At 36.6% G+C, this 27,456-nt stretch overlaps 1 protein-coding gene across 3 annotated transcripts in view; it reads left to right on the top strand.

The window, feature by feature from the left end:
• Positions 1 to 27,456, top strand: part of PGAP1 (post-GPI attachment to proteins inositol deacylase 1) — a 39,641-nt gene that overhangs the window by 2,514 nt on the left and 9,671 nt on the right. The window contains exons 1-24 of one of the 3 annotated variants that reach the window (XM_030486246.1): positions 1,270 to 1,335; positions 1,767 to 1,920; positions 5,378 to 5,553; positions 6,173 to 6,344; positions 7,421 to 7,581; positions 9,180 to 9,232; positions 9,407 to 9,473; positions 11,006 to 11,111; positions 12,778 to 12,833; positions 12,913 to 12,996; positions 14,444 to 14,493; positions 15,883 to 15,934; positions 16,146 to 16,223; positions 17,666 to 17,741; positions 18,024 to 18,097; positions 18,188 to 18,239; positions 19,523 to 19,589; positions 20,433 to 20,541; positions 20,958 to 20,996; positions 22,094 to 22,187; positions 22,995 to 23,085; positions 23,294 to 23,491; positions 25,264 to 25,396; positions 26,556 to 26,606. In XM_030486246.1, the coding sequence (XP_030342106.1) occupies positions 6,218 to 6,344; positions 7,421 to 7,581; positions 9,180 to 9,232; positions 9,407 to 9,473; positions 11,006 to 11,111; positions 12,778 to 12,833; positions 12,913 to 12,996; positions 14,444 to 14,493; positions 15,883 to 15,934; positions 16,146 to 16,223; positions 17,666 to 17,741; positions 18,024 to 18,097; positions 18,188 to 18,239; positions 19,523 to 19,589; positions 20,433 to 20,541; positions 20,958 to 20,996; positions 22,094 to 22,187; positions 22,995 to 23,085; positions 23,294 to 23,491; positions 25,264 to 25,396; positions 26,556 to 26,606 (1,818 nt within the window). In that variant the 5' untranslated portion in view covers positions 1,270 to 1,335; positions 1,767 to 1,920; positions 5,378 to 5,553; positions 6,173 to 6,217. Of the gene's footprint in view, positions 1 to 1,269; positions 1,336 to 1,766; positions 1,921 to 5,377; positions 5,554 to 6,172; positions 6,345 to 7,420; positions 7,582 to 9,179; positions 9,233 to 9,406; positions 9,474 to 11,005; positions 11,112 to 12,777; positions 12,834 to 12,912; positions 12,997 to 14,443; positions 14,494 to 15,882; positions 15,935 to 16,145; positions 16,224 to 17,665; positions 17,742 to 18,023; positions 18,098 to 18,187; positions 18,240 to 19,522; positions 19,590 to 20,432; positions 20,542 to 20,957; positions 20,997 to 22,093; positions 22,188 to 22,994; positions 23,086 to 23,293; positions 23,492 to 25,263; positions 25,397 to 26,555; positions 26,607 to 27,456 lie in introns of those variants that run through there. The other 2 variants (XM_030486243.1, XM_030486244.1) reach the window with 2 other exon arrangements.

The following is a 27,456-nucleotide window of genomic DNA, read 5'->3' as shown; positions in this document are numbered from 1 at the left end:
ATTTAAGGTGTTTGGATTTTTTTTCTTCACATAATTTTGAAAGCTGTTGAAAAAGGAACAATAGAAAGGAATGAGAAAGGGACAATGAGGTCAGCGAAGTTGCAAAGGCGAGATGATGGAGAAAAGGGAAAGAACATTGAAAGGATGATCTGAAGACATAAGCCCTGAGCAAAGCTTAACGTTTTTTGTTCACAATGAAGGAATTGAACATGCTCTGAGTATTTTCTTGTAATATATTACATAATACCATAAAAATATGTTTATATTATAAAGTATACATTTTAAATATATGTATCAAACCTCATAAGAAGAGGTTGAAAATAACCAATATGGCAAACAATTTGAAGGCTAAGAGAGAAAGGAAATAGTCTTTAGTTGAGGAAAGACAGAGAAGGACAGGGGAAGAGAAAGAGTGTGTGTGTGTGTGCAGGGAATTAAAGCTAAATTGCCTTTACTGTAGATGCAGTTGAAACAACTGAAATACGTGAAATAATTGCTTGCTTGAAATAGAAGCATCTCTGAGAGACTTTAGAGAAGATTTCTGATGCAAAACTGAGTTTAGTTTTGACCTTATTCTGTAAAATAGTGTTTCCTTAAAGTACAGATTACACCTTAATAAATTTATTTTTAATGATCTTATGTATCTCTTAACTGTTGTAACATAAGCAATCAAATGGTATAGGAGGTATATTCGTGTTCTTAGAATTTTTAAAAGTCCATGTCTTACAAACTCAGGATTATAAACCAGCCAACCTCCATACAGGAGTTAAATGTTTTCCTGCTTACCACTTATTTGGCTTAAAGAAGTGTCATATGGCTCTAAGAGTCATAACTTACTGGTCTAAGGGTTAATGATCACCTAGCTCTCTGGCTCAAAGAGATTTTGTTCTTTTCTCTTTGGGAATGAGTTAAGCGATAGCTTAGGTGGTTAGTTGTTATCTTCTTTGTTTTAATACAAGAAATGTGGCCACCTTTAAGATGACAATTGACTGTGTAAATTGGATCCTGAGTTGATACAAAATCAGGTTGTTGTCACTATGCCACAAAACTGACTCTGAAAACCACAACAAAACCAAGCCCTTGAAGTATCGTGGGTTTATTATTTTCTTACCAGCCATATTAAGTTTGGTTTAAATTCCCATTGCAGGTTACATCTCTCAAAATCATCTAAGAGAACTGAGTTGCACCACATCTGTAATTTACCCTGACGTAAGAGTTGTCATCTGACAGTCGCCTACGTACCCCTGTTATCAAGATTTATCTTTGGTATCAGGCACAGAGGCACATCCTTGTTTGGAGTTACATGGTATTGGAAAAGATTCCAGAACTGTTCAGGTGCATTAGGATCACTCACGTGCCCTAGTTTCTGGTCTCAAATTGTGATGTCCTGGGAGAAGTGGTTGGGTTTGGACATGCTTTCCCCCTGGAATTCCCCCTGGATTTACTTTGTGAATGTGCATCTTTAAAAGATACGTAATTGCATTATTTGCAGTTTGTTTCAAAGCCAGGTAAAGTCAGTAGCTGTTTAAAATAAATAACTGCAGCCACTCGTTATGCACAGTTATACCTACTTAAACAAAATACTTGATACTTTATGGGTTTTTTTTAAAGCAAAACCCAGTTTTCATTCTGTATTCTTTAGACTGTAATTTAAAACAATACACGAAACATAAGCCACATCATTTAAATGACTGGATAGACACTACATTTTCTTGTTGGCAACAAAATAAAAAAGGTATTTGGTTTCTTTTTAACTTTTGCAACAGAAAATAAAATTACCCAAGAAAACAGCCAGACGATACCCAGCATATGAGCTCTATCTCTATGGGGAAGGGAACTACGCCAAAGAAAACAAAAATCTCCTATTGACAGGAATTCCAGTTCTTTTTCTTCCTGGGAATGCTGGCAGTTACAAACAAGGTAAGCGTTTTGCTGAGTTACAGGCATGTTACGAAGAGCTCTCATATTGATGCGTTAGTGGCAGGAAGTTTTCTATTTGAAATAATATCAAGTCAGGACGATCAATCCTATTAAGATGTAAATATCCTTGTTAGTCCATAGTTAAGTTCAAGCAGTCAAAATACATCATTTTTTTGTTTGAAATCAGTTGATCAGTTGAGCTATAATATTTTTCTGGAGTGAGACTTTACCTTTTGCAAGCCAGAAGCAGTACAGTTTATGCCGTATTATGGCACCCCTGCTGTAATTTTGATTGCAAACATCTAGTTGGATTTGATTTGAACACGTTTAGTGCAGTTACGCCAAATAAAACAAGACCTGAATTTGATTAGGAGAAACTGAACAAGCTACCATCTGTGATGTGAAGTAATTACATGCTATTGAAATAGGCATCATCTTGTGGCTGGCTCTGTAGCTTCATTATTTCCTACTTCTTTATGTAGTGGTGTTTTCTCCTTCACATCATCTTCCCACTTTACACACAGCCTGCTTTTGGTTTTCAGGTTATACCCTCTTACACTTCAAGGCTCCAAATGAGAAGAAGTAATTGTTTTAAGGCATTTTAGTTTTTCATTGTAAATACAGAAATTAGTAGTTTGATGAACATGAAGTATTGTGTTTCAGTGTTTATTCAGGTATACAGTATTCCTCTCAGGCTGGCTTTGTCAGACTGTTATTTTTGTTCTCTCAAATGGGCTTTGAAACAGTAACACTCTTAGTAACACTCTTAGGATGTTAGCAAAGTTGATGTGTATGAATGGGGAAACCCACCACAATCTAAACCCTGATGTCTTACTGTGATAATTTTTCCTCATATTTGCACTAAGCTTGATGATTAAATTATCTGATTTCAGAGAACCGTTGCAAAGTTACTTTCTTTAGGTACATACTCACTTAACCTGTGACAAAGTAAAATATTTTACCAATTCAGACTTTCAGAAAACCCATGCAGGCACAACAGCATCCAAAGAAGACTGCAAACAGAATGATTATGAGGCATGCCATATGGACTTTTGTAGTTGTGCGTAAAGTATTGCAGATCTGTGAATTAATGCTGTCTCTATAAACATGGCAGCACATCACTATGCAGGAAATAGAATGGTACTTTCAGGGCATGTTAGGAATCAAAAGGAACTATCTGAATAAAAACCTAAACTGGGTGAATAGAAGTGCTACATGCTATGGATATAATGTGTGGATAGAATCAGTAAATATTTAAATACTTAGAGAAATTGCTTTGGGGAAACTGGCAATAAGTCATATGTGCATTTTTCAAAATCTTTGATCAAATAAATTCTTCTGCCTTAATGGCTCAGAATAGTTTTTAGTTTATTATGGAATTTATGAAAATTCATGTTTTGTTAAGAATTTATTGTGGGATAACACTGTCATTTTGATACCTAGATGAGCAGAGAAAGTGTTGCTACTGTTCTTTTCATAATTTCTTAAAAGATATGAATATTTGCTGAGCAATGAAGAGAAGAGTGCTGCTGCTGCCTTTGCTGGGCTCATTATTTTCATAGAATCATTTAGGTTGGAAAGGACCTTTAAGATTATCGACTCCAAACACAAACCTAATGCTGCCAAGTCCGCCAGTAAACTGTGTCCCCAAGCACCACATCTAAAAGTCACTGAAATACCTCCTGGAGTAGTCACTCAATCACTTCTCTGGGCAGCCAGTTCCAATGGCTGACAACCCTCTCTGTGAAGAAATTTTTCCTAATATCCAATGTAAACCTTCCCTGGCACAACTTGAGGCCGTTTTCTCTTGTCCTATTGCTTGTTACTTGGGAGAAAAGACCAGCACCCACCTTGCTACAACCTCCTTTCAGGAGGTTTTGATGTGTTACAGGCACTTTTTGAAACATGTTAGTTCTTCATCTTTCGTAGGCACCAAACAAAAGTCATATTTGGAGTAGAAGATGGTGGTCTGGTTTAATTGTTGGGAGCGAGCCTGAGATTGGGAGAACTGAGATCCCGGTTCTATTTAGGAATCTGTCACACACTTGCCTTGTGATCTTTGGCAGTATTCTTGTTCATTTTACCATGACCTCCAAGGTATAAATATGTGATAAGATACTTGATCTTTTAAACACTCTTTGTCTTTTTCAAGCCATTTTGAAAGTGTTCTTATTGCTTATTAGCTATAGTTAGGATTGCTGAAACGATTGACTACAAATCAGATTTATCATTTTCATCATGCTGATGATATCTGTTTGGGTCTTTGAACATATAAAATATTTCAAAAATATTATTTTCCTGTTTCATGAGCTTCACTGAAATTTGCTTGATACATCACTTTATACAGACTTTATTACTTTATACAGCAAACTTTTCCAAGGAGGAGGATTCTGCAGGCTGCAGATATCTGAAACCATTGCACTCTAGAAGAACCTTGCTTCTGTGTGCCGGATTTGGGCAGACCTTTCTGTCCCTCATTAGTTATTTTCTATACTTGCTTTTTGGGACTTTCTTTTATTTTCTTATTTCCCTACCATGCTTTTTTATTTGCAGCTGTTACTGTTTCCATCTTGCCATATCTCCATGGAAACTCAGGGACAATTCTGCACTCAGAAGGCGGTATTAGATAGCAGACAGGGTTAGATGGAGAAGACAGGTCAGAAGCAAGACCTTGTAAACAAACATTTTCTCCCTCAAGGTTTCAGGTGGAAAAGTTTGGTTTTCCAGTCCTCTGTACATCAAATAGGGTTTGGTTTTCTCATCCTCTATACATCTCAGTGGTATTTGGGAATGTTGTCCTTGAGTCTTCAAGGGCATTTTAGGAAAGTCTAGCAGTAGCAGTGCCTCTGGAGTTGAAGTCAAGAATGCTCATTTCGCCTTCTTGTCCTAGTGGTGCTAAAAAAGGTGCAAATAAGATGAGAAAAGCAGTCCTTAGGTGGAGGAACACAATCCTTGATCTTTTATAAATCTGGTTTTGATATAAAATATCTCTGTAGTCAGTGGTCAGGTAGTGGTTAACTGCCATAAGCATAGCATGCAGCTCTTGGTAACTCATTTTAAACTTTCTTTTCATCTGATCAGCTTTTGCTTTTCCACATTCTTCTGTAAGCTCTTATTACGATATGTTTGCTATTTTATTTTAAACAGAGGGATTCCTATGAAAATAGGAAATTATTATATCTTTTCCCATTTTACAGTTCAGTTCTGACAGTGACTGGTTGATACTTTTTCTCTATTTATATTTTCAAATCTGTTTTTGTAAAACAAGTGTGGTTGCACATGAGGAAAGAGATTATTTGCTTTTAGATTTTTTCATCCTTTTTTTACTCTTTCATCTCAAGTTGTTTATGAACAATGTATTTAAGATAACATTTGTTTCTTAATATATTTATGTGTTTACAATGGTGCTAAGCAGTGAGTATTAGACTGTTCTAATTGATGTGGTTTCTTTTCCTAGTACGTTCTCTTGGCTCCATTGCACTTAGAAAAGCAGAAGATGTTGACTTCAAGTATCATTTTAATTTCTTCAGTGTCAACTTTAATGAGGAGTTGGTTGCATTGTATGGTGGTAGTCTGCAACGACAGACCAAGTTTGTGCATGAATGCATAAAAGTAATTCTTAAGTTGTACAAGGTAAGTAGTGATGTATGCTGAATGATGTACTTGGATTTGGGAATGGAATTCTGGCTGCCTTTTCTGCTGGAAAACTGAATGATGACTAAGGGAAGGAGACTTTATAATGTGTGTAGATAATTGAATGTGATAGAAATGCAGCAGAAAATTGCTGTTCTTTAATAGATGTTTAATACTTGTGACAATCCCAGAGCTTTGGTTAGGTTCTATATTGTGTTTCTAAATAAATCCTTCCATGCACAATGTATGCTTTTTTGTAGTAGAGACATAAACTTTCCCTGGCTTATTAAAATATTAATACAGCATCCCCATACTTCCAGTTTTCTCTAGGAAAGTTCTTTGATATTCTATGTCCCCAAGACTCTCAGAAATTAAAATAAGCCTAAATTTCTTACGTATGCACAGGCTATATAATATTTCCTTTTGACCTGGAAACTTCATGTTAAGCACCTTTTTTTGAGACAGCAGATAAATTTGTATTCTTTTTGTAACCTCATCAAGATACTAGTTAATATTATCCTTGAGAGGACATGAGTGAATTTTGGTGGAAAAAAAATGTAGAACTGATCACCGTAGTTCAATGTCCAGTCTATTTTTGATGTGTTACTCTTTGCTTAAGGATCGAGAATTTGCACCAAGCAGTGTTGCTATAGTAGGTCATTCCATGGGTGGTCTTGTTGCAAGAGCATTGCTTACTCTGAAGAATTTTAAGCCTGAACTTATAAACCTCCTCATTACACAAGCCACACCTCACGTTGCACCTGTAATGCCTTTGGACAAATATCTTACTGGTAAGTATTGCGGGTTATCTAATTATGTTGTATTTCTTTGTTGAGCATCTCAAGCATTAACAGATGGGATTCTTGCAAATCAACAGCAAAATGTGCCATTCAGTTTACTGTAATCTATTCCTTTGTTACTCAGGTGGTTGGTTGAGAGTGCTGGGATGCTGGGCGAAAGTAAAGTGTGATATAAAATGGATTATGGGGACTTCAGCTTCTGGAGCTCTCAATAATTTGTAATTCTAGTGAGTTGCAGAGCATATAACTAAATTTCTAAGCTCTCCAGTGAATGACATTTTTCCTTTCTATTTGTAAAACCTGACCTCTCTAATGGCTTTCTTTATCAACCGAGTTGCCTCAATAGCATGATTTCTGTAGAAGTTGCTAAATTTAATGCTTGTCGTGCCCAAAGTTTGGGAGGTGAGAATATTCAATATAGATCTATTTATATATTGTATATAATATATTTACACAAAAGATGGATTGTATTTTCTGCTCACCTAAATAACTGTGGCATAAAAAAATATGCCACAGTATCATCATTATGCATGTACTGTACACTTCTTGAAAAGCTACATTTGACGAAACTATACTGATGTAATATGTGCTCAGTGATAATTGTGCTGCTACATGTGGATGTTTAGGGAATTGGTGAAGGAAAGGGAAAAAACATTTATTTTCATTATTCTCTGTGGCATCCAAGAGGAACAGATTATCTTTAGCTGCTGAATTTGATTTATTGTGCTTATGTTAATTCTCCTACGATTGATTGCAATGCAGTGCTTCTTCCTTGCTGACTTTCTGGTCTGTGGCTGTCCTTCAGATCTATCTATGGCTTGCTACTGTAACAATATATGTGCTCAGCTGATATAGAAGATGTAAGCATATCTAGCTTTCATAACTGCTACCTCCTTGGGGTTAAAATAATAATAATCTTTCCTTATGTGACTCAAAAGTGATAATCAGAGCTTGAATGCCTCTAGGGGGGGCTTACAGAAACTTTTGGTTAAATGTTTCTATAGCTTTTTTTGTATGTCAAATAGACCTACGGGGGAAATTGTGATTTATTTTAATATATTTTATAGATTTTTATACAGCTGTAAACAATCATTGGATTCTAAAGGCCCAAGAGTTAAGAAATTTAACTACCCTTTCTGTGGCGGGAGGATTCAGAGATTACCAAGTTCGTTCAGGACTGGCTTTTCTACCAAGATCGAGTCAACATGACAGTGCCTTATCTGTTGTGGTAAAAAAGCAAACTACTTTTTGGGGTTTGCATGGAGCTGTGTTAAATAGTTATTTATGTAATGCATGTATTGATGTCTCATTATAGTCTATATGTGCAGGATAGCATAACTAAATATAAAACCACAAAGTAGATAGTATATGGTTGGTTATAAAATCATAACTAGTTGATGTAGTATAAATGAGTGTCCACTGGCACAGTATGTGTTGGGGTTGATTTGAATCATCTATCACTTGGTACTGTTGCTTCTCACCACCTTCTTGCACCTTTTCAGACCCAGAACTCAGATTTCATTTTGCAGCATTTTTGCCAGAGATGTGTATATGGAGACTGACAGATGTGCAGTATACAAGTAGACTGGTTGGTTATAAAAAGAGAGCTCTGTTTTGGGATCTTCTTTTTGTGTTCATTGCTTTTCAAAGATTTGAGGAATAGACAGGATGTACTGGATCATCAAGTCCAGTCTTCTGCTTTTGCAGGCATCTATCTCCTTCCAAAATTAATCAAGAGATGTATAAAGTAGGTTTGTCATTCCACCCCGCTGCCATCAGCCTGTTCCTCACATGGGAGAAGGTGGAAAACACTCCCCAGTATGGAGAAAATGTGTAATTTCCAACTTCCATTTAGTGCACAAGCCAGTTCTTAATTGTATTTGTTCTAACATTGGCTTGAAATGTTGTCTAAAATAGTTGCATTCCCTTGGTGTTTACCTCCCTGTCCGTTATGCAGAAAGCTGTCTATAAATAGTCTCAGCTCTGATTCTGCTATGCTAAGAAGATTAACTCTGCATTCCCTTTGTCCTAGTAACCATTCCCTACATCTGCTTTACTTTCATTTTCATTGAGTGTTGGTGCCAGAATTTTGCATGAGATCTCGCTCATGTAGTGGTACGACTGGTACCAGTTCTTTCTCATGTGGGTTTGGTTTGGGTTGGGTTTTTTGTGCTTTGTGGATTTGGACATTTTTGGTTTGGGTTGGGTGTTAGTTTGTTGTGGTTTGGTTTGCTTTTTTCTTACCAGCTGTAATGCATTAGTAGTTCATAGCTTCCTTGAATCAAATTGTACAACTAGGTGAAGAGCTCCATTTCTGAGAGGCATTTTTGATATTATTAGTCCCTAAAATGCAGTACAATGCAATACACTTATACAAAGGAATAGCTTCCAACTGTCCAGTTCTTTCTCCGTGATGTTCTGCTGCTTTCTGTTGAGGATGCCCTTGATTTTTCAGCAGCAGTTTTCTATCCTGTGTGCCAGGATCACTTACTAAAATAGTAAGATTAGTCATAGAAACTGTCTTTAAATAAATTTTTGGTAAGTTTCCTTCACACCATTATTAGCCCTTTCTCCGTAGTCTCTGCTATGTAACAGAGATAACTTGGACATTTTGTATTACAAGTTCTGTTTTCAAGTGCTTCAGCACTTGTAAGATTTTTGACTGAAGAAGTCATTGTTGTACCCAAGTCCCTGAAGCTCTTAAGATAAACACTATTCTTTTTAATAATTGTGCAAATATGTTTAAATAAGGAGGGGAAAGGCTTGCTTAGAATTTTAAAATGTTGAATACTAACAAAATCTGCACTTTTTTCCTTCCCCAAACAGAGCTCAGCTGTGCCTAGAGCTTGGGCCTCAACAGACCATCTCTCCATAGTGTGGTAAGCTAATGACACAAAGGTTAATTGGCTGACTACATCCCTCTGTTCTCTATTGTTATCACATTATACAGTAATATAACTTCAGCATAATATTACTGCAGTGTCTCTTCTGACCACTTTTATTCCCCTGGATATTTCCTTTCTGGATTTAACTTTACTTATTCTGCCTTCTAGGTGCAAAGAATTGATCCTGGCTACCATTAGAGCTTTTTTTGATCTCATAGATGAAAATACAAGGCAGGTTTGTATATGTGATCTCCTGTATATTTCCCCATCGCACTTTCTACTTCCATTCCTGAATGCTTAATCAGGACAAATATTATCCTATGATACAGAAAACTCCTTTTTGATTATTCTAAGTCATGCTGAGAAAATTATTGCTGGTTTGTACCAGTCACTGAAAAATCCTTTGGCTTTGTGTTGTTTGACCAATGTGTCAGAAATAATTAGGTGTATCTTGGTTTTTATTATTGACTGCTTGATGCTTTATAGCTGGGGCATGGACTACACTTTTCTTCCATATGCAGCAGGTTTAGTTGACCTCGAACCAGGATAAACAAATCTTGCTAGCTGTGTAGCCTCGAATGATCTCTCAGTGTGTGTTCAAGTTACCTTCTCTGACTATAAAGGGTGAAAAACTGATAGTTTAACTGGGACATAATAATTCTAGCCATATGGTGGTGTCATAGTGGCCAGTATGTATTTGCGGTGTTCTTCTGCAAATAGCATTTGCAAAAATAGGATGCAAGTAAAATACTAGCATGTCTGTTTACCTTCAGGTACCACTATTTACTGCTTTTCTAAATAAATACCCTGCATCTTACCTTTTGAAGGCTGTTGGAGAGATCTGCCATTGTACTCTGTTCTTTCTGAAATGTTATGAAGCACTAAACATGAATTGGAGTTAAGGTCCAAGAGGTTGAAAATACATAACAGCAGAGCCCCAGACATAGAAGAGAAAGGCTTCCAGGTGTTCTCCTTGAGGCTCCTTGGGACAGACTTCTCTAGTTTCTTAGGTGTGCTCACTTTAGCATGTGATTTAAAGAGACACAAAAGGGGTACAGTTTTTCTGGAGTTGACTGACAGAGTGCTGGAGGGTAAAACTTTTCAGAAATCAGTTGTAATGCCACAATTCTGAAAAGGTGAATAGGCAAAAATTAGTCTTGGGAATGTTATTTTGAATACCACCACCCCCCAAAAACCCACAAACAAACCAACCAACCGCAGACAAAAGCAAATCCCACTGTAGCTCTACAGCTGTTTGGATGCTTGAAACGTTAAGGTGTGATGTAGTAAGCTGGATTTGTGAATTCAGACTAGTAAATATAACTGAGGATTTTTCCTAATCTCTGGCATAAGTGTGTTATTTCAGGAAGAATGCAGGTGTGTCTATAAAGAAAGTCTGATAGAATGGTTTCCTTGTGTTGAGCAGGCAAGCATATAAAACTTCTCAAAGTTTCAGCTATGCTTTAAAACATGATATATAATAATAATGTTAATTACATATATAATAATATATAACATTATGTATATTATATAATATATACTATTTCACATAACATGTTCAGACTTTCTGTATTGCAGTGATTGACTACTGCTGGCACTTCATTTGTTCAGATTGTTGAATTTGGAATAGAAAATGTACCATGTCTTGTAACAATTGTTCCTGCCTTTCATCCCCAAAACGGTATTATTAGCTATGATCATGTCATAGCTAACAATACAGTTATGTAAGTGAGCATGTTCTCAAATTTTATTTTACTATCTTTCTAGATAACTGAGGATCCAAAGAAGAGAATGTCTGTACTGAATCACCACTTTGTGAGACATCCTGCAAAGATGTTTGAGGAAAATCCTGAAGCTTTTACAGAACTCACAGGTGAGCAGCAGTTTTGTTTTGAACATGATTCAATGATACTCACTTGTTGACAGTTACATCTTCTTACTAACAAACTTCTGGAATACATCTTGTCTTTCTTCAGACATTGCTAAAATGATATATGGGTTATAGACCCAAACTGTGAGCTTTTGTGTGGTTTAAGCACACAAAAATCTGTCATTTCTATATGGCTTATATTGTGGGAGACAAGCTGGAGGCATATTTACATCAGGGTGTCCAATAGAGAATCTCAGAAATGGGAATAGCTGGATGTCAAAAGTACAGTCTAATATATGCTTACATCCCATGATTGCGTGAGAGATAGTATGGGTGTTGTAGAGCCATTGTGTTAGTTTTGTGCTACTCGTGGAAATCCTGAATATTCAGATCTGCTTCATCTTCCTTTTTTTCATGACATGGCAGGGTCAAATGGACTGCACACAAATGGTTTCTTTGTAACTGCTAAAATGCATAGTTAAGGGTGAGAAATTTGACTGCACAAAGTCTTAGGAACAAACCAGAACTTTCACAGGGCATGGCTGTGTTCCTGGTTTTGCTGAAGTGGGCTGAACTATTTTAAGAAAACCATTTTATTTCAGGAATTTTCTTAATGTAAGCTATTGCAGAACTACTAAGGTAGCTTGAACTTCGGTGTCCCGTTTTGGCTGTCCTGGTAGGAGAAGGCATTTAGGCATTGACATACACTGAAGTGAGTATGGAGCAGAGACCCACCAAAATGGGTAGCTCCTGGGCACAGGACATGGGAGAGAGAGACTGAGTGAACTGGGGTTTTCACGCTAAGGAGATTGCTAAGAGGGATTCTGTTGCTGTCTTCAACTACCCAATGAAAGATTGCAGAGGTGAGGCTGGATTCTTCTCGTAGGTGCACGGTGATAACACACAGGCAGTAGGTGGTCAGACACTGGAAGTGCCCAAAGAGGTTGTGGAACTGATTTTCTTGATCGTTTGCCTTTTTATTGGGTCAGGTTTTAACAATAAGGAGGAATAGATTTAAATTGGATTTCATGTTTGCATCTTCCTATTTGTGGTGACTTCTTGACACTTAGCTAAATTTCCATGATAAACTTGTTACTGTAGTTACATAGAAGAAAGATATTAACCTTCTAGCATGACAACTTGCACTGTTTATGTTGCTGATCTCTTACTTTTTCTGTCTTACTCTTTTTCTCCAGACATTTCTTTAAACTGTTACTGTTTTCTTGTACATGTTGTTCACTTCATCATGGACTTGCTTCTACACAAGTTTCTGTATTAGTTTTCTTAAAAGCCAGGAACAAAGATTGGGGCTGTTTCTAATGTTGCGTCAGCTTTAATCAGTCACCCTGTAATTACATTAGTACTATACAGGTTCTTATTCATTTTGTTGCCTTAAGAGCTTTGTTTCAAGATCCATAGAGTTTTTATTTCGCAGTGAATATATAGTAATTATATAATGGATCCTAGAGTTTTGCTGTTTCCTGTGTAACTGATGCTAGCTGTTGCATGTAATTCTACGCAGTAACAATCCCGAGTGTTGATTAAAGCTTGTCAAATTTATGGCCATTTACAGGTAAGAGATAAGACCTTGGCGATAAGTAAAAGATAAGATTTTGGAGACAAGAATAATAGTTCCTGCAGTGTGGCATATAAAAACATTTATTTTTAGGAACTTTCACGTGGATTACAGTCAAAGCCTCAAAGTGGACTTACTCAGTTTACAATGTAAGTAACATTTTTTTCCTCCTTGTGTTTTTATATTTATTTTTGTTACTGATGAGCAATTCTTTTTCTTTCTTTTAAGGATTCGGATGGAAAATATTTCACATTTCCTCTTGCGAGTCACAGAAAATCATACAGTCATGTTTACTGTGAAAACACTCTGTTGGTGAGAAAATACTTTAATGTCTTGAGTTTGTTTATAAAGCTGAATTTTTTTATATTCAGTTTTACTGCAGTTCTAAGACAGTTTAATGAACAATTGTTGAAATTGCTGACATACATTTACGTTCACAACCTAATACATTGCGTTAGATGTACTTCCTCTTTTATCATGTTGCACTTAATGTTCAAGTTCTGAAACCTTCAGTGCCATCTGAACCTTAAATGTTTTGGTTTTGCCTCTCCTATGGCTACCCCCAGATGACTTTCTCTTTCACTTTAGTGCAGTTCTGTATTGATGGTTTTGAATGAAGAAGTTATTCTTAATGCTGCCAAGATTCAGCCATACTTCTAATTTGGGAAAGCTGTTTATAAGTTTGCTTTCCCATAATAAAATTTAAGTGGGCCTGTAAGGCTACAGAGATCTTCCACTAAGCAGCAGAAGAATGGAAGCCAGATGAAAACCCAGCAACTTCTCAGTTGTCTCCCCTGTTGAGAGGAGAGGTCATAATGTTCATTTCTTAGATTTTTAGCTCAAGACACATAAGCTCAACCAAAATGGTTTTGATTGTTTTTAATATTTTTTTGAAAGGAGTGAATGGAATGTCTTGGCAAACTGGAGGTGGGTAAATGTGCTTTTCAGAATAACGTATTTTAGATCAGTGGCAACAAAAACTGAGGTGCTTTCCCATTCCATCCTGCCTGTCCCTGTTGCCACTCCTTCCCTTACCAAAGAGGAGGTTCACACCACCACTGTGGGAACAAAAGATTGTATATTCTTTGTGCTTTTCTAGTTGTTCTTCCAGTAGTATCTTCAATATCTACAAAGTTGTTGTGATCTTAGTTGTGCTTTATAGGATAACTTTTGCCTTTGTTATAATATCTTAAAGGTGGCAAATGGAAATTATCTTAAATGATTTCTGGAAACCCCCACCTTTCACTCTCATGTTTCATCTTTTCATCCTTGTGATTCCAAGCTTATGATGTAAGACTTTTAATGGAGGATATCACTTGCTGTTAATACAGAAGTCTGACTTCACTGTGAAATAAGGAAAAAAGTTGGTGGATATCTTTTATTATAAATAACTGAGGAAATCTGAGAGACTGTGTTTATCTTTTTTGCTTTTACACTTTGGCATTTGACATCCTTATGAGAGTTTGGTCACTATAGTGATAGCTGCCGCAGGCACACGTAATAGAAAAGGAGTGAGATGAATATGGAAGTTTGTTCCTCTTTTCCCTAAGTTAATTGCAACAAGATTCTGCCATCAGAAGATTTTTAGAACAGTTGCTGACATGTGATGCACTGAAAGAGCTAGCATGTAGAAATTTGGAGAAGATTATCAGCAGTAACTCCTGCATTGTTTAGGATAAAGAATTGCTATTTTTAATATATTTATAGATATAGGTACACACATATGTAATGTACTATTTTTATGGTATTGACTTTACAGGACACAAGTAGCTGGATTTATGGCTGTATGAACAGTAATTCACCAATGTGGTGAGTATGAGCAGTTCCTGTGCTATATTCAAATGGATCTTGTGGGACTACATTTGAATTTAAATCATGTAAAATATCTTCCTTCTTAGGAAGAAAGAGATTGGGAAGTAAATTTCTTACTGTGAATAATTCATGCTTTCTGTATCACCAAGAAAACAGTAAAGAATAGGTTTTCTTAAAATTACTGCATGAATGCAGAATAGTCAAACTTTTTCTTATTTAAGCTATGTTTCTGACCTTCATAGCAGTGAGAAGTTGCTCCTGTTGCTCTCTTGTGGGCGCTGTGTGCTGAGCTGGATTCCTAAATTGTGTGTTCTCTTTACATCTTTACATCTTCTAAAGCATCTCTTTAGAATCCTTTGACAGAAAACATCAAATGTCACTCCAAGCCTTCAACAGAGTAGATTGAAGCATCTCTTATTTTTTCTTATTCCAAAATTCCTACTGTCATATGAAAAATATTTAGAAATGTGGGTGGGTTTAGTGATTATTTGAATCGGGTCATTACAATTGTTACAAAATGAATTTAAAACACTGGCTTAGCTTACATTTGCAAAACAAGCTCAAAGTAAATTCAGTCAACCCTTCAGATTAGGGAAAGCTTCCAGGTGGAATTGAACTATAGTGTTTATCTGGGGTCTGTGCTGAGGTATATAGCCACAGGTTCTTGCCTCCAGTGGATAGCCAGATGTCATAATTACTTTTTCCTGATCCAAGGAAAAATTGGCTGTTACTCCTTTGTATAACCTTTGATCAGCATCAACTGCAGGTTAGCTTAGTTCAGAACTGCTACCTAAAACCTCATCTAATAATAGTGGTTTTGCTGTGGACTGTATCCTGAGATCATGTAACACAATTTATTTAGGGAGAGAGAAATATCCTGGTATTCTAAAAATCATAACTTAAAACGACTGCAGTTCAATGTATAAGTATATACCATTTCAGAACTGCTTCAAGCTCTGCAGCAGCTAACAATTTTTGATTTACATGGTATGTTTTAGATGTTCCCATAGGAAAAATTGGTACTTTTGATGTTCAAAGGGTGCTAATAAAAATGTGTTCATTACATGCCAGTGCTGTTTTAGCTTATTACGAGTTTTCATTATGTGTCTAGAGTTACATGGCTAATAATTGCTGAATGTTTTGTGTATGACAAAGTTAGAGCTTTACTTAACTTGTTTTTGCAAAAACAAGATTTGCAGTATTTGAAATGATTATAGTTTGATAAGTTACTGTGGAGCTAAGTGCAGTAGACCCAAACTTGTTTTCATTTTAAAGTCTCATGAATCCGTACAGAGAGAGAAAAAAGCTGGTGTGTTAATCCACTGTCATAACGTAATACTTGCATAATGAATACGCTCATCCTTTAATGTACATGAATTTTTACAGCCTGGAAGCTACTGACTTATCCTGGAGAGCTGAGTTACTTCCAACCACCAAGGTAAGGATAGTACATAACTTGTAGGAGGGAGAGGTGTTTCGTGGGGTAGCTGCATGCATGGGAGAAGGATCTGTTCTGTTTGCAGCACTGGAATATGCAGTCATATTCCAGAGGAAGAGGTACAAGAGGTGGACATCTGGGAACTGGAGAGGGGCAAACTAAGGGGAATGCTCAGTAATGGCTTTCTTTTTTTTTTTCTTTTCCTTTTAAGGTTGTAATGCTGAAACTTCAGGACCATCCTTCTTTGTCTCACATTGTCATTCAGGTACCACCCACAGTTGGCAATAAGGTAAACAAAAACATTAAATGCAGAAATTGCTTGCTTAGTGTGTTCATAGCTTTCAGATGCTACGACGGAAGTAAAAGGAAGTATATTAAATATGTGCTAAGTTAGAAACCATAGACTTACACTCCAGTGTGGTTTGAATGGAACTTTATTTTCTGTAAGCTCAGAAATATCTTCACTTAAAATCCCAAATGCAAGGCATGGATAGTACTTGAAACATACAAAGCAACCGTTCTCAAACCAGTTTGTCGGGTTCTTATTGGAAGTTCTAATGTTCTTACTTGTTTTTTGTGATATTCTGATTAAGTTAATGAATATTTATCTTTTTCAACAGTCAGTTCCGTTATCCAGGGTAGCAGAAAATGCCATAGGTAGTTGAAGGCACCACATATGGATTGAGGGGAGCATGGCACAGATAATTTTACAAGCTCTGAGACCACAAATAATGTGGTAGACTGACATGTGCAAAGTTTGATAGTTCTGAATCTCACAGATGAGTTGGATGTCTTTGCATCAAGGCCTCTCAGGATCCCAGTAAGAGGAACACTTGCAGTGAATCTAAGCAGACTTTGCATACTGCCCAGCTGGGTCTGGCAGGCCTTTCTAGTTAGTCCTGAAAATGGCAGAACACTGAACTGGAATTTAAACTCTAAGTAGGTATGACATTCCTTTCTACATCACAGATACAGACTCTGTGTCTGTAGTATAATAATCCATGAAACAAGAAATTATTCACAGCTGAAGTAATTATAATTCTCGATGGTAGTTGTATCTGAAGATACTTTTGACAGAGACATCTTGCAGTTAAATTAGTTATATACAACATTCTGAATAAGCAAAGATAGACAAGAGGTCACTTGTGAAATGTAACCTGCTAAGTTTCAGTCCAGTGTTAAAGCTCGGAAACTGCTTTTAAAAAGTAAACAAATGCTGGATTTCCAATGGGATGGAAAATAATTTTCAAGTGAACTAAATGCTTATTAGAGATGGTACAAATCATTCCTGCTTTTGCATGATTAAACTTTGGGAGATAAACTAAAGGTTCTTTTTGCTTAGGAAATTGTATCCAGAGTTTGGAGAAGTTGCTCTCCTTTTCAAACCTCCCCAGTGCCCCCAATAAAAAAAAGATGTACCCCAGAAGCAGGAATGTGAACTGGATTCTGGTCATTCTCAGCTGTTTGAATAGCCTTTTGAAGGCTGCTGAAAATGGGTGAGAGCTACAGTAACCTGGAAGTCATGCTTAAGCTACCCAAGCTTGTACGGCTGTGTGCAGGAACAAACTACCTGCCAGTCGTTTATTAACCCTATCAGTGCAGTGCAGAGAGGTGGCTTTTCAGTATTTGTGTCCTGGACTCTGCCTGAGCCCATGAATAGAATCTGGCAAATGCAAAGGCTTTACGGTCTTGCGCTTGGTTTAGATCTCTATTTAATATCCTGAATTGCAGTATACTTTGGACTGTGAATTCTTCAAAGAGGATTCCAGAACAGTACAGATTCCTGTAACACATCTGTTTTCATTTGGTAAGTATAGCTCATTACTTTGGGGAAAAAAATGGAAAACTAATATTACTAATATTTGGATCATAAATGTACCTAAAAATTCCAATGATCAGGAGTGGCTTTTTTTGTGGCTTGTTTTTACTAAAGTTAATACTACTTTTGTTAGTAACAGACAAATAAGAAATGTGGGGGTTTTGACTAATATATATAGAAGCACGAGTCTCCTGGAAAAAAAAAATCAGAAGATGCAGTGAGTGCTCAAATAATTTTATCTAATATGTGAAAATAATACATCCTTTATAGGGCTTTCTTCAAGCAAAATTCTATTAAATTCAACTGGCTTACTTTACAATGTACAGCTCCAGCACTTCAACCGAGTAAGAATACTACTTAATTTTTTTTGGTAATGTAACCACTGTTTGGAGAATGTAAATGATTTTTTTTTCCTTTTCTTCTTAATGCTCTAGATATATCAAGCTTTCAAAATTTATATAGAGAGCCACTGCCAGTCACTCAAAGGTAAATGTAAGTCTTCCAAAGTATAAATTTAAGTGTCGTGATTTAACCGTTTAGTTTAACACAACTAAGTACCATGCAGCCACTCACTCACCCCTGACCCCCTTGAGGGTTGGGGAAGAGAATTGTGAGGAAAAGAAAGGTAAAACCTGTGGGTTGAGTAAAAACAGTTTAATAACTGAAATAAAGTAAAATATAATAGTAGTAGTAATGAAAAGGGAGACAACAAAAAGAGGGAGAGAAATAAAACCCTAGAAAGAAAAGTGATGCACAATACAGTTGCTCACCACCCGCCGACCGATACCCAGCCTGACCCGAGCAGCGATCTGGGCCTTCCAGGTTACTCCCCCCAGTTTATATACTGGGCATGACGTGCTGTGGTATGGAATACCCCTTTGGCTAGTTTGGGTCAGGTGCCTTGTCTCTGCTCCCTCCCAGCTCCTTGTGCTTCTCTGCACTGGCAGAGCATGAGAGATTGAAAGTCCTTGATCAGGGTAAGTGCTACTGAGCAACAACTAAACCATCGGTGTGTTATCAGCACGGTTCTCAGACTAAAGCTGAAACACAGCACTGCACCAGCTCTAGAAAGAAAATTAACTCTATCCCAGAGGAAACCAGGAAAATTCTCAAGGCAGAAGCTGGTGGAAGCAGAAGTCCTCCCATGCAGTGAGGTTTAGGAAATACTGTTGTAATCTCTTCAAATGTTTCTGCTAATATCTCTCACTTCCACTTGCTGTTAAGAAGGACAGCTCAAAGAAAATGTGGAATTAGTCCTCTTTTGTTTGTTTTTCTTACTTCCCAGCAAATGGAAGTTGAACTTTCAGTAGGATTCTGCATTATGTTGAAAGTGTTTCTTAAGAACAGAACATCTGGCTAGGATTTTTATTTGCTAATTCTGGGGCTCAAATTTGAATGTTGAGCTACATAAACTGAAACAAAATTGGATCCTAAAGGAGTTTGTTTCCAAAAAAAAAAAAAGTGATGGATTTATTAGCTTGAAGCTACAGCTTTGTGTTGAAAACCAGAAGTTTTCCCATAACTGTCCTGCCTTTAAACATTGATGTCTCTCTGTCTTGTTCTGTAACAACAATAGTTAAAAAATGTCATTTTTGTTCAATGCTAACTGCACTGACTGGCATTGCCATGTCAGTTGCAATGTTACTGCAAGCCCAGTGATTCAGTATAGTGGTCTAAATGCCACCTTTGTTTTACCTGCATTTAGCTTTTGGAGATGGCTGCCACATCTTGTTCTTATTTAAATTTATATTAACTCTCTTCCATTTCAGAAAGAAAACCTAGTGTTTACAGACTTCATATACCCTGGTCACATGAAGACTCCATAATTGTAGCGAAGTAAGGACTTCAACAATTATAACTTATTTCTTGATAGGTTTTTGAAGGAAGATTGCATCCTGTTGTGGTAGTATTTCTGATATAACTTCTTCAGTCATGAGTTTGGCTTCTGCCTCTTTTCCTCATTTACTTTTCTGCCCTTGTTGACAAAGTCATTTTGACTTTTCCTAAGAATATTTACTGTTTGTTTAATAGTACTCACGAATTTGCTCAAAAAGGAAGTCAGATTTGCTGGTCTGAAATTCTTGGCATAATCTTTGACCCTTCATGAGTGGGGATTAGAGGCTGCTATGGGTGCTGGCTTCTTCCTGTAAGCCAGGGTTTGGATCACACAGCAGCCCTAAGTTGCTTCAGCAGCCTAGTCCTGGCAAAATCAAATGATATGGCTTGAAATATGAGTCACTCATGAATTGCAGTTAAACAACCTGACTTGATTTTAGATGGTTGGAAAACTGCCTACCTTCAGGATACCTCCCTATTTCCCCCCCTGTATTTTCTAACAGCATAATACTTGCAGGAAACTGAACTGTATTCTTGAGAACTGTCCTTCCCATTCTTGTTCCTCAGCATATTTGCGTATTCTGTGAGGCAATGTGCACATTAATGCTAAACTTGTCTATTGTCATTAGTACCATGTCCCTTCATAGCTCAGGGGGCAGTGGATTGAGAGTATTATGTAGTTCTTCGTGATAGTATAAGCAAGTTCATTATACCATTTTGCTCATAGCTTGTGGTGACGCTTGGTGTACTAAATCTGCTTTATGCGCACTTGTTGAAGATTATGGCATGTTTGGGGGTTTTTGATTATAAGGAGAACAATTACAAATTGAGTTGCTGTTTCAGAGTTCCATCTTTGACTGAGATTTCTGCAAAACTGCATATTGCTCAGCCTCAGAATGACAGCAGGGTTCCAGAGTTAAATATTTACTCTTCCTCAGACTGTCACTATGAAGTGAGTAATACAAATTTATTTTATGGCTAGTTTGCATTGCTGTGTAATTTTTGCATAATTCAGTCTTTTAAAATATGTACCTAATCAATCAAAACAAATACTAAGCAAATCTAAAGATGGGCTGTTTGGCCTTTTTGTAAATGTAATGCATGTTCCAAGTATTATGCAAGAGCTGGAGCAGTATTGAAAGTTAGACTCATTTCTAAGAAAAAATTGAAACATCTCTGTTTTAAAAATAAGTGGTAAGTTGTTGTACATTTTAGTTATGGGATTGCTGTACTTCTAAATTTACGTATATGTATTAAGTATTATGCTGTTATATTCTAATACTTAAGTCAGCTTTTCAAAAATGAAAGTATTTTTTACTTATGCTTACCATTGTATAAACTAATAAAATATGTCGTCTTTTTATCAAGGTAATTCTGAAGACCTCACTTTTACAGGTTCTTGGGCAAGTAAGAAAACCTTCTACTACTAGATTGGTTTTTGTCAGTAGCATCTATAGAAATTTTCCCTTCCTCCCTTCCCTCCTATGGCACTTCAGATTCCTTCCTGACGCTAAGAGGAACATTATTCAATGATCGTTTAAAACCTTGTCACTTGGCAAGGCATCCCATCCGGATAAATGTCAGGGCTCAGTTTTCAGAGGAGCAGAAAAGCACTCAAGCTCTAAAGAGCTAATGGAAACGCTGAGCACTTGACTCTGTGGTTAGCAGAATAGCTGCAGAGGGATGACACTGTAGGTCACTTTCACTTTGTTGCCTGATGGGTCAGTAGTGTTAAAACTTTAAAGTATATATGGCATCCACTAAACATTAGAGGGGGGAAAAAGAGTCTTAAGTAAATCCATATGCTCCTTTTCCACAAATTTTCTTTGGTTATCAATGAAGAATACATTTCAACATTGGTATCGGTAAAAATAGACTAGTCACCTGCAGTTTCGTGATTCTAAAATGTAATTAATCTGCAAGCACCTAAGTGTAGCGCTGGAATATTATTGGCAAGTTTCTCTGTTTGAATGTATGCATTTATATCAAGGGCTTTTCATTTGGTTGCTGTTTTAGAAAAATTTGTGGTATTTGTACATAAATTAAGACTTGGGACAGTGAAAACCAGTTAAAACATACATGAAATTGCTTCCAACCATTCTTTGCCTAAAAGCATGTACAACTATATGCAGGTTTTGCTTGGAAAGTGGCCTTTTACTTTTTTTATTTCTTCTTATTGAAACACCATTAACATGCTACTGTGTTATTTAATATTTGTTTTGACTAGAAAAGAAACCCCATTAATTTATAATTTGTTTATTCATCAAAACACATTTGATCAGCCATTTGTAAGAGAGCTGAGTATTTTCTATATGTAAAAGTAATTGCCAATTGTGGTTGTCAAATCCTTACGTATCTAAATGAGAAGCTGGTTGAATCTTTTAAGAAAGAATTTCTAATCACATTATCATGCTGGCTTCAAGATAGTATTTCTGTATGTGGGGTTTTTTTATCTCTTTTTATATATAGAAATTGAAAGTTATCATTATATCCTTGTCTTTCAGATGATCAGGTTCCATGCTGGTGCTCTTCCGGTCTATATTGTTTCTAATATTCTTCTTACTTATGGAGGACAATTGAGCAAATTGGTATCAACAGGTAGCTTTCTGGAATCTTTTTCTTCTATCAATCAAATGTTTTTAGAGAAATTGCCCAATTTACTGTTGAAAGGCTAGCTGACTGGTGTGCATTGAGTGCTCCATCCCTGGCAGTGTTCAAGGCCAGGTTGGACAGAGTCTTGGGCGACAGGGTTTAGTGCGTGGTGTCCCTGCCCATGGCAGGGGGGTTGGAACTAGATGATCTTAAGGTCCTTTCCAACCCTAACTATTCTATGATTAAATGATTCTATGATTAAGCATCATTGAACTTGTGCAGGTACTTGGATCTATGTGTTCTTCAGTTCCAGTTTTTGTTGGCAGCCCTCCTAGGTTGTAGTGTAGCAGCATATTTCCTTATCGTTTTACTCTGCTGTCCCTTCTTTGTGAATGATTGCTGTTGCACAGTATTTTGGAATTAATGGAAGTCTACTTAAAAATACATGTAAAATTTTAAAACATATTGTTAGTCTGCACAAAACACACTATTTCTTGCATGAAGATGAGAGTTGCAGACTAACTTTTAGACATGTCTTCAGACAAAATACATTTCTATTTAAATTCAGGTGGTGTTTGTAACAAACACTATAATCTCTCTAGAAGCTCTGGTGACATTACCTAAAATGGGCAATCCAGTGAATAAAGGCCTTGATGATGAAGGATGATGACTTGCAGTACTGCTGTTAGACAGTTATCTTGATTTAAAGTAAACTTTCAAACCTTTGTCTGAATTTACTTTTTGTTATGTACCTTCTTTGTTAAAGTTCATGGCAAAATAATAACTATAGATGCTTTCTGTTCTTGATTCTAGGCCAGTGTTCAGACTTTTCCCTTGAACTAGTTAGGACAGCTAAACCCTACAAAGTAGAACCTCTTATAAGCATTGTTGTGTTTCTGCAGGGGTGAGTTTGCATAACTTATTTATTTAAAGCAGTTTCCAAAACAGAAATTTCACTAAGAATATTGGTGGGGAGGAATATTATTTTATCTGTAGTAATTGTGAACACCTTGCTGTGATTTTATTTGCTGTTGTAGGAGGAATTGTTGATAGATATCTTACTGTAATGGCAATGGAAATGATAAGTAATACTGCTTTCATGTTTTTGGCAGGTTTAACTGGTTTAGAGAGATATGGGAATCACTGTCACTACCAGAGGTGGATGCTGCTGTACTGAGTAGTCGGGATGCATGGTTCCCCCTTGTGTCCCTGATTCTATTTCTTTTTGGGACAGGCATTGCCTACTGGAGTGGAGTATTTTTCTCTACATCTCTGAGACTCTTCTCTTCACTATGGTTAACTCTGATGAGGTAAAACATCATTACACTGTATAATTATGCTCTTTTAGCTCATTGTGACCCTGTCAATTTTTTCTCTTTGCTTCAGTGTGAATACTTGGGCATATTGAATCCTTCAATATATAGTTCCTACCTTATTTTAGACATCTGGGTTTGTTGTTGTTAAGTACTAATGAAGTATGACTATTACCTCATATTCCTTATTCCACATTTCCAAAAGGGAATATCAATGGCTTTCTCATTTCCTTCACCAGCTGTTAGAAAGGTTTTCAGGTTGTTTTTGAGCAAAGATTGTTAGGGAAGAAGCAACTGACCTGTTCTTTTCAGTAGCTCAAAAAATAAGTGTATATAGTTAGAAAGGGACTGTAAGCATTGCAATCCACTCCTTATTACTTATATTGGATAAACTGCATTAAAAAACACAGAGGTTTGTAAAACAAAAACTTATATTTCTACCAAATAATAGATGTGGTGTCAGCTATTTCTTCTCAGCCATCTTGTTTCTAAATTACAGTGGATGCTTCAGTATTAAAGTGACAAAGTGATGAACTTCTAAGTTTTGAAACAACTCTTCCTTAATTTTTAAGGGTTTTAGCTCAATTCATACTATTTTCATTAAAGTTTTTATTTCCTGCAAACCCCAAAAATGTCTTAGGCAGAGGCAGGAAAGTAGGATTTTGTGTACCCAAAGTAAGTCACCTGGTTCATTTTGAAATTCTAGTGCCTTACACAGTTCTAATGCATTACACACTTTTTCATCTCCTCTCGAATTTTTTGGGGGGCAAAAAAACCCAAAACATTCATGTTCTACAAATCTTTCCAGAGTAGATAGTATTCACTTGACTTTTGCGCAGTGTTCTGAAATGACCTGATATGGCCAGCAGCAAAGAATTTGTCACTAGGTGTCTGTGGAACTTTTTGTTCTTCTTAGCTAGCCTTTTTTGTGGAGGGTGTTTGTTTCTGTTTGGTGTCTTTTTTTGTTATTGGTTGTTTAATATTTTTTGCAAAGGCTTTTAAAATTGTCTTTTCCAATGCTTTTTCTGTTCTCAATGCCTATTTTAATACTGGATATCCCATGAATGTCCAAGAAGTACAGACTTTTTCATAGTTCTATTGCACTTCCTCCCCACTGCATTCCCCTCATTGTCACACCTTCTCAGCTCATCTTGGTCATTTCAGATTCATATCTGTCTGTTAGTCATATCAGCTGGACTCCACAAACTTAAAATAAGCTTTTCTGTGTCTCAGACTATGAGCAAGCAGAAATTCCTGTCTGGGAAGGATGTTTGTTGCAGAATTAATCTCTTGGAGACTTACTGTTACGTACTGTTGTATGATCATTGAATGCTGCAGTGCATTAACGTGTGTACAGGAGTCACTTTCATGATGCAGCTGTGCAGTAATAAAGTACTTGTTCTCTTGAACTGAATAGAAGAACTTGGTGACTGATGCAGGTCTACAGTTAGCATTACCTCATGGTTTATGTTCAATCGTAATTCCTTTATGTTCCCCAAATGAAGTAAAAATAACACATTGCAGACCTACATTCCAGAATGCTTTTTTCAAGATAACTGTTCATTTGATATGAAAGTTTTCCTTGCAAAGTAGCTTATGTAGCTGTTGGTATGTGTGTTAAAATTTGTCTAACTTCATTTTTCCAGTGTTTTATCAATAGTCAGGAAAAATTGATTCTTTTCAGTCATTCATTAAACAGAATTTTTTTGATCATTGTAGGTCTGATGTGGTTACAAAAGTATAACAGCAGCTTTTGTTTCTTTTCTTAGACCTCCTGTGCTTCAAAAAGATAAGTTGATTACACCCAGAAGGCTCTGCGGGGCGTTATCCCTTGCTTTGGTTAGCTGGACCACTTGTGGTGCACTTGCTGTAGTCATTGTTTATCTTCAATACTTGTTTAAGGTACTGAAAGGCTAAACATTGTGAATTGAAAACTGAATTCAAAATTTCGTATGCTTTGAATTAACCCTGTGTTAAAAGCAAAATTAGGTTACCATGTTTTGTGCTTAAAAGAAATGTTGTTATTTGCAGACTTGAAATGGGTCTTTTTTATTAAACTCTCACAATCTTGTAATTTTAGAATTATTTTTCTTCTCTTGGTAACACTTTTTCTAACCAAATGCACAGTCCCATATGTCCACACATCACTGCAGTTTTTAACTTATGGATAGGTAATGTTATAACATCAAAGACTACTTAACTCTCTTGAAGAGAAACTTTAGCAAAGGGTGGACTTGGTATGTTCTGTAGAATACTTTTTCTGTAAAGGCTTTCCCTAAATCTTTATGGAGTAAAAGGAAGGAGGGTATATATATTGTAGAACTAGGATAGTCTTATTTTATGTCTAATATGATCTGTGTAGTGCCACAAAGATCCAAATATCCCTGCCATTCAGTTTCCATGGTCTTCCTTGCATCAGAGCCTCTAGCTTACCTGATTCACTCTATGGTTATATATATATGTGTATATGTGTATATATATATATATATATGGTTAAATCAGCTACTAAGCTACTAGGGAAGCATTAGAGCATGCATCTGGAAGTAGGGGCACAAAGCAAAGCAGCTTACAGGTGGTCTGAAGCAGGTAGGTAGCAGCTGAAACCAGAGCCTGAGGAACAGTACTGTCTCTAATTGAGCTCTCTGTGACATAAGGTTACCCTGTGAAGGATGTCCCCATGCTGACACTACTTCCCCTTCTGCAATAAATCTGACATGGTTCCTATGTGGCCTGCTTATGGGTTTCTGCAGGAAGTGAGGGAGAACTGAATTAGCAGGAGGAGGTAAGGAGTATGTCAATTTTTCCACTCTGTATTCTCTGTTGAGTGCAGTGGAAGGGAAGAAAGCAGAGCAGCGTAAGTTTTCTCTCTGTGCTTGGAAACCCTTCCTTAATAGAGCACTTTGGATGCTGCTGATAAAAAAGGCAGAGGGAATTCTTGCATTGCAGAATCATCTAACTATAAAAAGAGACCAAAACTAACCCCCTTTTTTTTTTTCTTCTATACTACAGCTTTTGTGTGAAGAAACATTATTAAAAAAGCTGAACTGTTTTTGTCTTTCAGGTTATAAAACTGCATGTGAATGTAAAAGCAGAACAAAACACACTCAATGGGGTAGGTCTGTTTCCTCTTCAGAACTGTGACCAAAAATTGTCTGGCAAACCTATGTATTATGACTTGTTATCATCTTACCTTGGTAGTATTAAGTTGTGCTGTGATGACTGGATGGCTGTAGTTTACTTACTGTGTGTATAATGTGAAAGAAAAGCCGGGCATGAGTAGCCTGTTCCATTGCATGTGACTATGGCACTCTTCAAGATCACTGCAATGCAAACTTGTCTGAAGTACCTTTAAGGAAACTTAGTCTCTGAATACAGACAGAACAACAAGAGTTTTTGTATAAATTTTGGTTTTTGATTATGCATGCCTTATCTAAAAAAATGATTTCTAAGTAACATCTATACTAAAGGTAAATGTTTTTTTCCAGATAGGTAGCTTGTGGAGTTCAGGGGGTTTTTTAACTGGGAGATGATGAATATGATTTATCAGATGGCTATGGGTTGAGACTGCAATATATTTTGGAGCTGTTTAAATAGGAGTGAAGAAGCATTGGGTTTCATGCATAGTGAACTTCGTTTCTTTTTTCAGTTACTTTAAGGTATAAGATCTAAGATGTAAGCAGGTGTGGATACAAGCATCTAATACCTACCTTTCTTCTTTGCAAACATAGAACATAGTTTAAAAAAGCAGTCTGCCAGAAAAAGTTGTTGACAGTTTTCCATGGTTTCTTTGAGTGGTTTTTGTGTGTTTAGTTTTAAATCCTCTCCTTCCCTTCTTTCATCTCTGTATAACTTTTTGTTTTGCTTTATTTGTGTGGTTTGGGGTTGGTTTTTTTTTCCGTTGGAAGACAGCATCTGCCAACTCATTAGTTTATCTTTGTTGTTTATTCCTACAACTAGTGTTT

This window comes from Strigops habroptila, chromosome 5 (genome assembly GCF_004027225.2).
Source record: "Strigops habroptila isolate Jane chromosome 5, bStrHab1.2.pri, whole genome shotgun sequence".
Lineage (NCBI taxonomy): Eukaryota > Metazoa > Chordata > Aves > Psittaciformes > Psittacidae > Strigops > Strigops habroptila.
Note: the sequence above shows the minus strand (reverse complement) of the source record. Positions and strands in the feature narration are given on the sequence as shown.